General features: G+C 42.2%; 1 protein-coding gene across 2 annotated transcripts in view; it reads right to left on the reverse strand.

Annotated features, from left to right (window-relative positions):
• The window catches only part of PDE6D (phosphodiesterase 6D), a 38,124-nt gene extending 21,691 nt beyond the window's left edge, over positions 1-16,433 (reverse strand). Inside the window, exon 1 of one of the 2 annotated variants that reach the window (XM_055724101.1) lies at positions 16,268-16,433. In XM_055724101.1, the coding sequence (XP_055580076.1) occupies positions 16,268-16,317 (50 nt within the window). In that variant the 5' untranslated portion in view covers positions 16,318-16,433. Of the gene's footprint in view, positions 1-15,591; positions 15,953-16,267 lie in introns of those variants that run through there. The other variant, XM_005438447.4, reaches the window with a different exon arrangement.
• Positions 16,434-17,084: the final 651 nt, after the last annotated feature.

A 17,084-nucleotide genomic window follows, 5' to 3' on the forward strand; every position in this document is an offset into this window, starting at 1 on the left:
GGAGACCTTACCCTTGTCTGCTCTCTCTACCTTCTCGTAAGTAACTTCTTGTAAAAAATACTGGCTACTTAGTTGCACAAATAGGTAAAACAACATTTCAGAAAAGGATGCAAATGTACTTAGAAGAGCCTCAAATAAGCTGGCAAAATGGTAAGTGAATCTTGGTTAGAAGAAACAAAGCTATGGGGAAGCCAGTTTGCGTGAAGTGCATTTTAGTTCAACCAAGATGAGCTGCTTGGCTTCCTAACACTTGTTCTATTTATTCCTCTACTACAATCTTCTCAGTGTGACGTCTTTAACAAGGAGATCACAACATCCTCTATACTGGCCAGGAAGATTAAACAACACACACCCCCACCCCCCGAGAAAGCAAGATTCTTTGAGATTGAACTCAAAATCTATGCTGATTTGCCATAAAGATTTGACATTTAAATGACTGAATAATGTTAATCTTCCACTAATCTTAGATTGCTGTTATGAGTAAGTATTACAGGACAAAACCAAATAATTTCCTTTTGAAAATGTATTTCTTTATCACTATATAAAAGATGTCTGCTGATTTTCCCTAGGGTATCTTCTGTTCCTGGGAGATATGAATTTAATGGTGACCTTGCCCATGCCTAGCTGGCACTTAGACCACAAGCTAGGGAGAAAAGGCTTTGTTTTTCATTTTCATAAAGCTCAAAAAATACACTATTCACTACTAGAATGTTAACTGATGTTTATTCAGAGCAAAGTCCATCTATTTTTTAAATGACCAGTACCAGATTTTGTAGTATTTCTTTACAAGATTCACTGGTATAACAAGGATCCCAAGAATATAATAGAAGTAATTAACCTCTCATTTCTATGTTCACATTCATAAGAGACTGCTTTAGGGTGAGAAGTGGGAAGACAGAAAAGAAGATCACAGTCGAAAGAAAAAGAGAAAATTTATCTCTTGTCAGTAGTCTGGCCACACTACAAAGCAAGTACACATAGCAGCAATAAATCAGGGTTTTTTTAATAGAAAAACTAACTAACAATGTTAGCTAGAAGTGCATAGCTGAATGCTCAGATTTGTGGCATCTGAACAGCTTTTCATTTAAGTAAGTCTGCTTTAATTGCTTATTTTCTATCTTTTTCCATTGTAAGACAAAGCAAGATGTCATTGAGGATGCATCTCCACTGATAAGGCAATCAGAACATGAGCCTGCAATTACAGTAATATTTTGCATAAAGGCTTCCCTTATTAATCCAAAAGTGGTGTAATTTCAAACCCCACTATTTTACCATGCTGCCATCCTCAACAGTGCAAAAATTCTTCTGGATTCTTTGTGCCTGTACTCCAAGCAACTCAGCTGGGCTTCCCCTCTTTAAAGAACCTCTATTTATTCCATTTCAAGGATAAAAGAGGCACAGTATGGTAGCATCACTGAATGTCTAGCAGTTCAACATCTGGTTCTTTATACTACCATTCATTTGGACTGCTGCCCATGTCAAAGATCAGCATCACGTAGTTCACACGTACACAATGCACATACCACCTAGGCATCTATGTTTATAAAGCCTCACATTAATCATTCCTGTACTACTATGAATGAACATTAAATAGATGATTTGAGTGTTCACAAAGGAAACAGCCCTGCTAACTTGGTTACTACTCTCAGATGGATACTGTTTACTCAAGAATTTTATTGTAATCTCTGTTGTCAAAACAATATTCCACGCAGAACAAATATATATGCCATCTTTCAGCGGAATCCTTTTTCTCATTAAAAAACAGTAATTTACAAAAACCCCACAAACAAATAAACAAACGCCCAAACCTTATGTATATGACATGACAATTCAACACGTAGAGCCATATTAGCAAGGACTGTGACACAGGTCCCTGAACATCAAATCTAGCAACTGGGAAGGAATGACGTTTTAAAAAGTCTTCTACAGCAGCAAGACTGGCCAGGGCAGAGCCTAGGCATACTGATTTTGTACATTTGAAAGTCTCCTTACTTCTGGCTAACTGCCCAAAGACTGGAAGGGGCTACAAGCACACTGCAGTATTACTGGGGAGAGATCCTTTTCTGAGATGGCTCTTAAAACACTCCTTGATGCACAGGGGGACAGGTATCCTTAACTCTGGACATCCAAGCCACAGCAGCTACCACAAAAGTCTTCAAGAGCCATAAGTTTAAATAACTCTCAAGGGTAGTTTGTTGCTCTCCAGCAATCTTATATAATTGGTGAATGGCTGGTACACGAAAGCACGTATCTCTCACATCAAAGCTGTTCACCCTCGCCTTTCAAATGAGGGACAGATAGAGGGAAAGTCCTGCCCTTGACTTTTTATATTTCTGATAAAGTTGATGTTGCTTATCCTCTTGCTCTTCCAGGGAATCAGAAAAGAGTGAAAATAAAATTGCTTCAAGAAATATAATCTTCAAGAGCATATTTGAACTTGTGCTGCTGAGAACAGAAACTAGGCCAGGGAGATTTCAGAGTCACTGTCAAGTGAGGTGTCCACCTATACAGAACAAAGCAAAAAATCACTATTGAAAAAGAGTGTAAAAACTTTTAGGGAAAACCTGTAGCTCAGTCTTCACAGAGACATGTCTTGATTTCAGAGAGATCTGTAAAAGAGGAAGAATTCATTTGTGCAAAGGACTCCAGGGATTCAGGGAATTTTTATTTGGCCATGGAAACTTTAGGCTGTCTGTTAGCACTCCAAATCCCCATCAGATCAATAAAGCTTGCAGTCATTATGTCTGATAGCTCCTACCTTCCAGGAAATGAGCTTGTGATTTTTATTCTAATTGTGAATAGGAAGGTGTTCACACCACCAAAATCAACGGTAATGGGAACACTTAGACATTCTTGTTGGCAGTCTCAGAGGAGGTAGAAATAAAAGGTCAAGCACTGAATTTCTTTCGCATTCACACACTGATTCTGTCTAAATTCCCCTTCCTCTATGGAAAGAGAATTTGCTCCTCAATACTTCAGCAACACAATGTTAATTTTTAAACAGTACCTTTCAACAGTGATTTAATTAATTAGGCATCTGTCAATGCATAGAAGCCAATCCAGATTAAGGCATAGATAGAATTTAGAGTTGAGCTAACTATCCCTTATTTAACCCTTGCCTGGCTGTTCTTATTCTGCATCAAGAGAGTCCAAATCCAAAGCTTTTAGGTGTCTTCTGTGATTTGGAACTGGACATACTCATCTTGGGATAAAAGTATGCACAGTGGGGAAATCATGCAGAAATAGTTAAGCTGGAGTAAATTTTAAGCATATAAACCATATGGGTTTATCTAGCTCACAGCTTTTTTGCAGCAGTATAGCTACCTCTTCTTTGACACTGGGGAAGAAAAGTATAGACACTGCTTTATTTCAGTGCAGTACATTTACATAGTGTAGCTACATCCATTCAAAAACTGGCACCGACAAGCTCCATATTGCCCAAGCCAGTTGGCATAGAGATGGTGTGTATTCCCTCAGGGTGGGATTACAGCTCTGTTGCTATTCTAAAAAATAGGCCAGACAATTGAACTTGCTTTTCCAGGTGTGCTCATACGCCCTCTCCCACAGGTAATGCTAAAAACTGACAAAAATTAATGAAATCCTGAAAAGATACTCTTTACATAGCTTTGAAAGCAAATGCCAATTGCAGCCTTCAGGGAAAAGGTGAAACAAGTGCTGCTGCTGCAGTACATCTGTTAATTAGTCTATAAGGACTTGTGTTTATGACAGCAGTGAAAACTAGCTATTGCAGCAGAAGCAATGCCAGCTGAACACAGTTCTACTGTTTTGTTCAATCTCATAGCGATACTTAGCATATCTGCACCAGCATTAATGTGACACTGGAGCTGGCAGAGCAGAAGTCACTCAGTTCTACTTAAGGTGGTTCACTCAAAGCACTTCAGGCTTTTTTGAACCTCTGCATCTTTAGCTGCCCCACAATCTCTCACATACAGCGTATCCCTCGCTGTTTCAGTCCTGTGCTGTTCTGTAACCAGGGATACATCTACAGATCGCTACAGTTCTCTGAGAAAGCAACTCAGTATCCTTGAAATGTAATCAGAGAATCACAAGGGGATTTAATCTTCCTGACATGTTATAGTAAAAGAGTGTTTAGCCCTGGCATCTTCACCTAATAAACAAAATAAAAATTCAAGTCAACCAAACAGCTATGACAAGCACTTTTCATAAGTCCACAACAACAAATGCCAATCTCCTATTTGCTGACATGGCACAGCAAGAGAACAAGCCACCCTTTCCCTGGCATTAGCTGAAACGGTTCCTTAGATCTACAATCCATGTGGCCCATACTGGCCTGAATTTCATTGGAGCTACAAATACTTCAGTTGAGTTTTTTTGTTGGTGGTGGTTTTGTTCATTATTTTTTTTAAGTTGGGCTACATGTGCATGAGAAATGGGCATGCTTTACCCTTGCAGACATTGCAACCCTTAAAGCCAAGGCCTCCATGACTCAACAGGAAGAGCATCTTCACTGTCAGCTACCCTATTTTTCCAAGGATGAACTGGCAAAAAATTATTACCAACACCCTCAACACCAAGCCGAGGGAGTAAGTAAAGATGTGAATACTTAGGTGGATGTCAGTGGCACTCTAGACTCACACGAGAAGACCACAGTGAGAATTAGATGTAGCTCTCAAAGGGACAAGAGAAAAATAGGTCATGGATGTGAACCACCCAAGTGGTTACATCTCTGGAGAGCTATTGCAGGCAGGACCACATGCTGTAATATAGACCAAACAATTTTTGATTTTCCACTTAAAACTGACAGGACTAAGATTATTCAAGGAAAACAAGTTCATTATCTTGTCTCTTCTGAGGAAAGGAAGAAAACTTAAGAGCACACAAAACAAGTGGAGAATCAAAACAAAATTGAAAATACAGTCAGGAGGGAATGATTGGCAGTTGCATGAGGAAACTAATCTTGTAAATGGACCAGAGGCTGCTGAAAGTGGAGGCAAGAGAGGAGGAATAAAAGGGGATTTACAGTGATTGATGCAGAACTCTCATAAAACAAGGACTCCACAACAGAATTACTGTGCTTTTTTAGGAACCTACTAGAGTATGAGAAGTGCTTAAATTTGCAGTGTGGATTACTGAGTTGCCAATTTAACCACCGCCACATTTTACTCAGTGTTAGGCAGTATGGCAGTATGAAAAGAGAGCAAGTTGTTTGGAAAAGCACTATAGCAAAACATGGAATTACAAGTTAAAAATTCCATTCCAAACCAGTTTAGAATAGGTAAAATACCAATATTTGGTTCTGAATGCTGCACTTGAATCAGCCTCTATAGATACACTAATGTGAACTATACTGATGTGAACCTCTGAGCATGTCACTAGGAGATGTCTTGAAGGTGGAGTGTCTGTGCCCAAACCAGCATCTCTCTGCTCCAGCATGCATTGGAATTCAGATGAAAAACATTACTGTGGAGATACAATAATGAAATGTCCACTGAAATGATGAAAAAGCAATGACCTCTATTACTTCCACATAGCTCCTATACGTTTCGTTGTCAATAAAATCTACAGTTATATTTATACTAAGTTTTTAATTTTATTATTTTAACAAGCTTGTACCTGTGTGTTCAATTTTCAAAGTATTTTAAATCTGATTTTTATAATTTTAATCAAAATATATTCATATTTTTTCAGCTGAAACAATATCTTATTTCTGCTGTGAAAAAGAACAGCATGTATAAATAATACAATCAGCTGTAGTTCACAACTGGACTCTTTCAATTTAGTTATTAATAACAAAATAAAAATGCGGTTCTTGAAAAGCTAGACTTACATGAAATTGATACAAATATGTTTTTAAAATATTATTTTGGTGTTTCAAAGTGTAAACTTTATAAGCATTTATGTTAAGGTGAATGCTAATGTTGTGAAGTTGTATACAAAAAAAGCTCAAAAATGAAATAATCAGCATTATCTGCACCCTTTACAGGTATGCCTACATTAAAATATTTATTTTATTTGAATACTTTATTTGAATTTGCACTTTTTAAAACATTCCTCTGCTTCAATCAGTACATTTACTGTCTCAGAACTGGCAAAACTACAACTTCTACAAACAAAAAGCAGAAAAACAAGGAACTACTGTTTTACCAGTGAAACAAATGCGAGAAACCATCATGAACAGTGAAACATTTTCACCTGGCCATTGTCAGGGCTGTATTTAAATGAGAAACAGGGCCTTAATAAGGGTAGCACAGCTAGAGGTTTTGGGGGAGTAGAGGATTGCTCTGTAACTGCCTGGTTAATGCCTCACCTCTACTTTGTATAGGCAGGGAGAAGGAGGTCATGCTGGGATGTGCCAGTGGCAAGAAGGGAGCTTTGATCCTTTTCTTTGAGGAACAGAGCTTGAAAAGATAAGCTTACAACTTTCCTTGGGGAATTTTTGGTTTTATTTTGCAAGTAGTACTTCAGGCTACTTAAAAAAATATATATAGGTTTGTGGAGTTTTTTTGTTCAGAACTCTAAGGAACTTATTTTAATAGCAGAATGAAGATGCTAGGAGAGCCAGGGAACCATTTTTTTTTCTTTCTATGAAGCTAAATGTTTCTGTGCAGAAGCTGAGCTTAAGGTCAGTGTTACACTAATATAACACAGTTCCCTTTAAAGGAATTACAGGGTGAAGAACAGAAAACAATTCCTTCCTAGAGCTGCTTAAATACTGTGGTTTTTATGGCAACAGTGTAACTGTAATGACTCCTTGTGGATTAATAAGGGTGCCATAAATGAACAGTTCAAACTGGATTGAGAATTCTGCTGGTTTCTCTCCCTCTTTCTGGAAAGAGTATTTTAAAAGCAACGTGTGTCTGTCTCCAAGGCTGCATGGGATTTTCAGCCAATGATTTCCTATGTCTGTCTCATCACAAGCTACAGGAGAACAGTCTCTTAATGGCACTTGCTACATGGTCTCAGACCCTGTCTATGACTTTGGTGACTGGTCAGTAACTTGTTGCACAGTAATGCTGACTTCTTACACCGCAAAGGGGGAAGAGAAGATTACTATGATACCAAAGTAATCTCAAATGCATTTTTCTTACCTAAAAAGTTATGTGACCACAGACTTAGTGATGTGAAGTTAACATGCTCAATAATGCTAAACTAGGATTTTAGAATTGGTGCTGCAAGGATAATTAAGCATGGTAATGTGAGAAGCCTCCTCAGGTGAGCTGGTGTTGCATGTTAGAGAAGACAGCACGAGGCTGCACTGATAACAACTTCATCTCCTCTAAGACTGAGGATGTGGGCATGACACCTGACAGCAGCAGTGGTTGGAGAAGATTGCTCTATACAGCCCTCCCCAGCTGCTTATTACTTTCTCCCTCAAATCTAGCAGGCTGAGCTGTTTGTAAATCTGCTAACCTGATCTACTTGACCAGCACAGGTTTCTGCTCCTTAACCTATTGCTTAAGTTGTTTAAGCTAGCATGCCGCATTCTGACTGAAACAGGAGGCTGCAGTGCTCACCTGAGCAGCTCGACTAGTAAAGCTGGGGATGGTAATCTGTGCTCTGCACAGCTGTTGTGGCAGAAGCACACATCAAGAAGAATGTAAGGACAGATACATTTTCTCAGAAGCAACAAACCCATACCACTTCCCAGACTGAGCTTTTTTTAAAATGTCACTTAAAGGCTAATAAGGTTCAAGTGAAATAAACAGGACTTTTTTTTTTTTTTTTTCCCTCCTTCTCTCAGCTTGTGGGAAAGGAAGTAACTTTACTAGAGAAACAATGAAGTCTGAACTTGGGCTGTGACTGACAGGCAAGTATCCTTTTATTATCTATTAATGTGCTGAAGAGTCTATCCTGAAGACTTAAACTGTAGGTCAAAGGTCTGGAGTATCTTCAGAAGATCCCTCTGTATTAAAGTCAGTAGGGTGTCCAGTTTCCAGATGGGTTGGTTTATTTCACCACGTGGTGGTACATAATGGGGACAACAGTTGTTATTCTACCCTCTCTCTCTGTAAACCTCTTCCTTCGAGAGGAGTTAGGGGTGTTGCAGAACTCCCTTTAAGCACAGAACTAGCAACAGTCTGTGCCAACTCATGAACAGAAAATGGGTTCCCCCTTTGTGAGAGTCTCTAAAAGTTTTCCCAAACACAGGAAGAATTCTTAAAGTAATGCAAATAGCCAGTTTTTCACCGTCTCCTAAAATGGAATTTCCTTGGACTTTCCAAACTGAAATGACTTGACATTAACACTCTGCTTTCCCAGCAGGCTGTTCCGGATTAGAAGTTTCTGACACACTTAATAAAACATCAGATGAATTTCTTGGTTCTAAGCATGTGTAACCTTCCTCTTGGAAAGCTTTAAATCATCTGAAGTGAGGAGCAAAGAGGCAGGCAACCTGCTTAGGTGGGGTATATGCTTTAATAACAAATTAATGTAATCAATTTAATCACCATTTAATGTCCCCCCCATTTTCTTGATACAATAAATGGGAAAAGATGGATATAAACAGCTGTCCCAAAGACCAAATGACCTTCTGACTTGCTACAGAGTAGATGAAATTTATGTACGCTGTAGCATACAGACTGACCTATCTAAATACTCCTCTACAGAATTACTAAGAAGTAAAATTGCCTGCACTCTTATTCTCTCTAATGGAAGACAATATTACTCCTAGTTAGTTAAGCAATCCTTTCAATGCAGGATTGGATAAACTTAATAACATGATGCTTTTCTGCACTTTTATCCCAAAGGCTGACTGAAAATAAATTATTTTTCTTGCTCTTGCTTTTACCTAAGCCTGACATTCTTCCAGACCAGTGTTGCCTCATATTCTAGTCATGAACATAACGAACTCAAAGGTTCACTCATGGCTGAATTAATCTGATACTATTTCCCTTAAGTCTCTTCTATACTTAAGTATAGAAGTTCATATCACACATATGATTAAGTTCATAATCACAACTGAAAATCCTGGCTGTCAATTAGGATTTAGTAATATGCAGCTGAGATGTGGTTCCAACTACTGTTCATGAGAACCTCTGTTACTGTTAGGGGTCTTCTGGACAGAGCCTCCAAACACTCCTGCTGTGTCTACTTGGACATTCTTATAATAGAGAATACTAAAGTCAAACGGCTTTAGAAACTTCACAGTAATGCCCAATGAGTATATGGGGGTGTTCTCTCAAACTGCCATCTATTCTTTAACACTGCTCTGAGACTGATGCTACACAGATGCCAAACCTCTTGTTTTTGTGGGTGCTCCTGATATAGTCTCAGGATAAAAAGGCAGCCCCTGAGACTGTTTTTTTAGTATTCAGTGCTCACTACTATAGTTTCTTGCACATAAGATGGGTGAGCAAGAGACAGGTGAAAGTTGCCTTTTATGTGCTTACAAGCTAACTGTGATAAATTTTGCTATGCTAATATGCAGGGAAAGACACAATTTGATATTGTCAGGTTGCCCTTAATAGATCATGATGTTTTCTGTGTGTTACCTGTATCTGGGAACCCAGTGTACCTCATACTTCTGTACAAACTTTGACTATCTAGATGTAAACAAAACACTGGTTTATATTAAATGGAGGATCTGAGCTCAGAATTGAAGCTGCCTTAATTTCCCAGCTTAGATAGGGAAATAGAAGAGGCTTGTATTACATAAATTGTGGAAGTCAAAAGCAGAAGTTGGAGTACAGCGGCTTGTGATCTTATGAACTTCATGTAAAATTTTGACTCAAAGTGTTTTCTGGATCAACTTAAATTCAGAGATATACATGGTAAGAGCAAGTCAAATCAACTTCCATGCTAGAATTGGTTTAGCTACCAGAAAACTTGTTTTTTCAGTAACACAGGAGACACATCAGCTGTCTGTATAAAAAAAAATACGCTACTCTGAACAGTATCTGTTCTATTTGCGGATTTTTAGATGCCTCCCTGCTTGTCTACATCTGTGTAAGCTTGGCTTTTTTCCTATGTGTTGGCTGTGAAGATGCATGGTGGGGAAAAAGCTCTATCAATTCTCCCTTGATGAATTAAATGACTATCTTCTGCTGTGTGGAAATTCAAATACTGTAACAACAGCTGAAGCATAAGGCACCAATGACTTCCAAGGATTCAAAGACTAAATGACATTATTTTGATATGAGATAAAGGAAATAAGGGGAAATAATTTTGCTAATGACAACTGCATTATTTTAGGTACCTTATCAGGTCAACACTAGGCAAAGCAATTAAAAATACTGAAACCATAAGTCCAGTCAGATGCTGGATGGGTAAGCTTCGGAGTGATGAAAGGATCTTAGAAACCCAATTCTAACCATAAGGTGCTGAAGTAATATTGCTGACTAAACAGAACCCCCCAAACTTCAATGTCAACTTACACTTTTAAATCAGTGTTGTATTCTCTGTAGCACCTGGTAACGGATTTGTTTCCTGTGATGGCAAATTCTTAATGCCCCTTCCACTGTCAAGGGCACAAAGCACCACTTCCAACACTACAAGTGCATTGCATTAAATCTGAAATGCAGAAAACTGACTGTAGCTCATTCAGATATAAAGTTAATGCAAATCACTGTTTAATTAAATATGTATACCTTTTTCAATGAAAGTTATCAAGGGGAGGACACGGGAGTTTTTGGTGTTCACTGGGGAACCAGGCAGGTAAAACCAAACCCAGTAAAATTGTTCCTGCTTTACTTTTGCAGGTATGACTCATGACTTATGCATAAGGAACACGATGAGTCTGTGTTTAGCATGCCAGAACTATAGATCACTGCATACTGCAGAACTTCTGTCAGTGCTGCAAACAATCATGATACGTTAAAGGTACTTGTATAACTACCAAGTACAAACTGGCTAAAGCTTCTACATGAAATGTTGGCCTCTTTGAGGCAGTTCTCTTGTTCCACAGAGAAGTGGAACGGGTTGCCCAGAGAAGCTGTGGGTGCCCCATCCCTGGAAGTGTTCGAGGCCAGGCTGGATGGGGCTTTGAGCAACCTGCGCTAGTGGAAGCTGTCTCTGTCTATGGCAGGGGGGTTGGAACTAAGTGATTTTTAATGTTCCGTCCAACCCAAACCATTTTATATTTTGCCAGGGTGGGTGCCATGCCAGGGTGGGAACTTGTTCTGCAGTCAAGAGTAACTGGGAATGTGGACAACTCTTGCTTGTACTCTAAGGTGTGTAGACAGGAAAGTTTAATGGATGTTCAAGAACAACTGAAGACCAACTATTACGCGATATAAATAATGAACTATATGTATTAGATGGAAGAACATTCTAGTTTTTAGAAACCAGCAATGTGGATGGGGAGCACAAACTGATGTTTTCCAGAGTGTTTTAAAACTGCACTGGTGCAAGCTACAAGCAAATCCTGCTTTGGCTCTCTACAGAGTACATTGCTCAGCTTCTGGACAGCCCTATTCCCTCTTTCAGCTGGCCAGCGGCTCCTTTTAATCCATAAATTTGGCGATTCATCTTTCTATTACATTCAAGAATTCTAAACAAATTGAGATCTGAGGAAGTGCACAGAAGAAACCTCAAAGCAGAGGGGAATTTTTAAGCCAGTTAAAGCTGCTACCTTGTTAGTTGTGTAAACACTGCAACAGGTAAGCATTTTAAGTGAATAAGCAGCTAAAGATCTACTGGCCTAACACATAAATTTGAAACTCAATTTGATGGAGCTTCCATTTGGATTTCTCAACTTTTGAATGCTGCATCAAACTAGTCCAAAACTTCAGTGACTATTCTAGGAACTGATAGGCAACATTGTCATTGACTACAGCTTCTGTGTGTACAGCAGAAACCAGGTAGAAGTTGGAAGTAGAAGTGTCTCTGTCTGTGCAGTAATATAAAGTTCATAGAAGCTCTTAATGGTTTCTGCTATAACTATATTTTCATTACAGCTCCATCTTTCTAAGAGGTTAATGCTCTGCTAGAATGATTTCCTAGACATAATGGCGAGCAGAGGATTGGAAGAAGCTCTGGGAGCTAAGCGAATGTTGCACAGGGAACACTGAGGATTCCAGAAAGTAGGACAGCCTTTGACATATAAAGTTTTGCTTACAAATGTCAGAGTGCCTGAGCTACAGGTATATGTTTATTCTGACCACAAATACTAGTTTTGTAACTCCATAATTATTCTGACCTACAGTTAATATTGTGTCTTCATGCTTATGTTCACCATATTAATTTGTTTCAGAAGATTTCTGAAGTACAGTAAGATATACTGCATAGCCTTAAATAGAAGTTCATGGAGAAACTTATCCTAACCTAATAAATATCTATAGGGCAATAAACACTATGGAGATCCAATTCTGATGAGACTCCTCTGTACAGAAGCAAATAAAATAGGTGATATCTTGTTTGACCTGGAGGATTTAAAATAGAAAATGGATGTTGAGAGGCTAGACTCAGCACCTGAACCATGCTATGCGACCCAACTGACTTGTTTGGGTTTTCTCTTCTGTGCTGTCCCAGCTGAAACACTACAGGAAGAAGTGCATAAAAAAGTTGAACTGTGGTTCTTCAAGAGCTGAATGTGAATCTGTTGTTACAAACCATGACTGGATATTTCTAATCTACAGCATGGATGCTATGTAAGAAAGCAAAGCATGTATGCTTTCCAAATGCCAGCAAACCAAATTAAATAGGATAACTGTCTACAGTCTCCTCATTCTACTGAACATAGTGCATAAAAAAAAAAAGTAAATCTGTACTGGCTCATGTCAGGACAACCCACAGACAACCCACAAATTATCAAGGGGGCTGGTGAGAAGGAAGCTATGAAAAAAACCCCTGAGTTTTGACTGCTAGGGAAATACATTATTGGTGTTACCTTTTTATGAAAAAGGTTGCTAAATACATACATTTAAGAGTACATATTAACTCTAAAGATAAAATGACAGGACAAAACCTGAAGTATGTGTTGAAAGGGTAAATGAGGGTCAAGTAAACTGCTGTTCTGAAGCTTCACAAGAGTAACTATCCCATCTTCTGGAGAAAAAAGGCATAATCAGATCTCGTGCATTTGAGATTACAGGACCAGCTGTGCTAAATACTTTCAGAAATACGGCTTGGCCAGTATTACAGAGGAATGAATCTTCAGTCACCAACTGAACTGATATTGCTTATAGCCAATCAATGAGACTGCATTCTCATAGTACAGGACTATCTGTAGATACTACGTTAAGTCTAACAACTGCTGTTCGGGTGAGTGCCTTCAAAACGGACTTGATGCCAAGCTCTAACAAATACTGTCTCTGAAGTAGTGATGAGCTACAAAAGTTTTTGCTGGCCACTTTCAATCTTTTACTGCACCATACTTACTGGACTGTCAGTGTTCGATTTCTAACTGGTGCCCTAAAAATTCTTAGGACAAATGTAATAATGTATAATGAATAACCCCATTTCGCTGCAAGCATTAAACATTTCTCCTTTGGTTTTATTCTTTTCAAAACAGTAACATCCAAGAGGAGAGTAAATGTTCCTGGCTTGAATTTCAGGACACTAGCCACAACATGTTTCTGCAGTAGTGTCATAGAGGAAGGAAAGCATACCTCAACATTAAAGTCAGAGGGTGGGTTTGGGCTAAAATTTAACTTCCACAGCAGCATCTCCCAATCAACTGGAAAGCTTTTAATTAACCTCTTCTCAGGAACCACAAGTAAACATAATTTGCTTGAGGAAACTTTGATTACTCAATGTGAACTGGATTTCCAGCTAAAGTGCCCTTCCTGTGTTAAAGTAAGCAAGTATTTTGGAAGTCTGCTTCCTCAGTGATGCTTTCTGCCCTATCAGCTGATCTTACCACACAAGGAATCGAATACATACAGACCCCAGGTGTAATACTGTGCTAGTTTCTTGTGCTAAAAGCAAGTTCAGTTTGAAACGCCAAGTTTGCAGGATGTGCTTAAGCTGGTGGAGTTGAACTCCCCCTCTCCTGGGAGCAGAGGAAAAAGTTTTCAAGTATTCAAAGTAGAAATTTAACAGTTTTTCCGAATATGTTTCTCTCTTCCTTTCTATTAAGTAAATTAGCACACCCAGTAGTAAAGTGGGTGGAAGATAAAGCATCTCTTAAAAACGTAATGCTCTCTGGAATACACACTTGCTCTCAGAAAAGGATGTGGCAGCCTGAGCTGATGGCAGCCTTGCAGAGAGCATGGTCACATCTGGGCATGAGTAGTTTCCTGTGTGGATGGCGCAGTGTCTCAAGGCTTCCTCTCATAAATGAGGAATGTCTGCTCAGCCACTCTTCTGGTTTACTAAAGGCATACATAGGCATTTTTCAGCTATTTTAACTTGCTAAAAGTTCCAATTATAAAATGTTTCTTAAAACATTCATGTTTCTCAGACTTTATACTACCTGGCCTCTATGGCAAGTATCAAAGTATTCCAGCATGTTTTTGGAGAAGCACAATCAAAGATTTGCCTAAAACTGTCCTGTCAGAAGTAAAACTGGTATGTTTTTTTGCAAGGACAAGCAAAGGAAGACTAAGCTTGAGGTACTTCAATGTGGAACTGCAGAGTGTTTCTACTAAAGCTTCCCGTTCATGCTATGGCTGTTTGAGATAACAGAAGTTTACCTCAGGTTTGTCTAACATGCTCTCAAAGAGCAAAAACTATTTTCTGCTTAACCCATTTTATCATTTGTTGGGTTATTTCATCCAAAGTTGGACAAAGGCCTTCATGTGAATTCTGCTATCCAGCAAAGATTATATACAAACACATGCAAGAAGCACTTCAAACTTTGTTCCCTAGGCTTAACTTTCTAGGCACTCCCTGCTTCTACCAACAGCTTAGTCTGGTTTTGTCAGAAGCTTATTCTTCTTCTAATTGCCAGCACAAAGGGTTTTTAAATCATGTTTTGACAGCTAAAATACCACATCTTCATAAATAAAAAGAACTGTCAATAGTGACAGTGCAGAAGCAAGAAACCAGATGCCGTACTAACAGCTGGAAGAGAGGACAATGATTCAAAAGTTAAGAAAAGCATCTGCTTGTAGTGTGATAGCAGCTATCTATCTAAATCCAACCTACAAAATTAGATCCTGCTACAGCTGGCGTAGAGATTATGAACATCTCACTGGACAAAACCCCCCTGTTTAGAAATAACGGTATTAGATCAAGAGGGTATTCTGTACCCTTCTGTCCTTTTCATTGTAAAAAAGAAAAAACAAACCAACGAACCCACAACAATTTTCTGGTGTCTAAAGGTCAAGCTAGCAAGCTTGCATTTGTCTTCCAAGCTTAGAAGAATCTACTATGTGAAAATACAGTAGCTTTTTTCCACGTGGCATATTTCTCCCACCCTTAGTTTGCACGTGGGCCTTTAGGTTGAGCCTTTTTCTACCTCACTGAAATCCTGGGATGGAAGGGTACACACAGGACTTCCCTTCCAAGCACAGATCTATCTCATTTCATCAACATTAAATTCATAGTCGGATAACACGGATGTGCAATGAGACCACTTTTTGAAAGGCACAATGTGAAAAGTTTTAAAACAACCTGCACAGAAAGGCATTAACACCTAGAGTACATCAGCATTAGCAGTAAAAGAGACCGTACGACCAACCATGACCAACACAGCATGTGCCAGTACCTCACGGTATGAAAAGGAACAAGATGCTGCTTCTGGACCTGAAGACCAGGTGTGTCCTTCGCAAGCAGAGATGCCTGGGCACAGGCCGCAGAAGGGACGGGATCACCAGATCCTCCCGGGACCGAGGGCGCCGGGCTGCTTCACCTGCCCGCTGTAAGCGGTCCCGGCTGCCCGGGCGGGGGCTCCTGCCTCCCCGGGGCCGCCGCCTTCCCGCCCAGCCCCTCTCCTCCGCCCGCCCGTCAGCAGCCGCCGGCGGACAGCTCCGGTGCAGCGAGAAGCCGGGGTAGGGGCCGAGACCGCCACCGTGGTGGGACTTTGGCCACCTGCCACCGCCCCGGTGGGGACCCGCCACCCCGCGCCTCACGGCAGCCCCCCGCGGGGCGGGGACGGCAGCCAGGCCCCGGCGCTACGGGGGCTCCTTCCCCGCGTCCCCGTCCCCAGCCGGCTCCGGGCCGGTCCCGGCCCCGCGGCGGGTTCAGCCGCTCGCAGCGGGAGGGACACCCCCCCCGCCACCGGACAGGGAGGACGCCACTGGGGACAGCCCAGCCGGGGAGGCGTTTCCATGACAACCCGCTTCCCGCCCCGGGGGACCGGCACCCGCCCTCGCCGCTGGGGGGCGACGATCCCCGTACCGCCCCCCCCCTCCTTCCGACCGGGGCCCGCCCGCCCGCCTCACGGCCCCCGTCGGGAGGATACAGCTTGAAGCCCCGGAGGATCTCCTTGGCCCGCTCGTCCGTGGCCGACATGGTCCTGCCGCGCCGCGGGCGGACGGGGCTGGGCCGGGCTGGCCTGGCTGCGCGGGCCTGGGCGGGAAGGCGGCGGTGACAGCAGCGCCTCAGGACCCCCCACCCCTCCCCCCTCACTCCCTCGCACCCGCCACTGCCCGGCGCAACCAACCCGAGCGGCCTCCCGCCGCACCGCCCCCCGGCCCGCCGCACCGCCCAATCATTCTCTGCCGTCGCCTCGCCGGCCCGCCTCCTGGCGCAGGAAGGACGGCGCGGCTGTCCAATCACATGGCGCGCCCTCGCGCCCGCCCCCCTCCCTCATTCAAGGGCGGCTGCGCAGCGGTCGTTAAGGCGTACGCCCCGGCCGAGCCTGACGTCGCCGGCGGACGGGAGTTGCCGCAGGACAAACCTCTCCCGGCCGCGCCGCGCCGCCGTTGTGAGGCCGGGCCGCGGGGGGGCGCGGGCCGGGAGCGGGAGCCCCTGCAGGCGGCCCGCGCGAGGGGGGCCTCGGGGACTTTAGTTGAGGGGGCGGGAGGCCCTCGGCCGACGGCGGCGGGGGCCCCCACGGCTCCGGGGTCGCTTGGCGCTGCCCTCGCTCGGCGGGGCCGGTCTGGCAGCGAGTTTCTCCCTCGGGCCGCACGACGGCGGCGCGGCCGGGCTGTGGCCGTGAGTTTGGGCAGCAGCGGGCACTGGGGGCTCGCAGCGTGCAGGCCCAGAGCAGCTCCCGCGAGTGCCGATGCCGGAGCCCTCAGGACCGGCATTATGGGGAAAGTTTAAAACAACTAGCA

Source organism: Falco cherrug, chromosome 11 (assembly GCF_023634085.1).
Source record: "Falco cherrug isolate bFalChe1 chromosome 11, bFalChe1.pri, whole genome shotgun sequence".
Lineage (NCBI taxonomy): Eukaryota > Metazoa > Chordata > Aves > Falconiformes > Falconidae > Falco > Falco cherrug.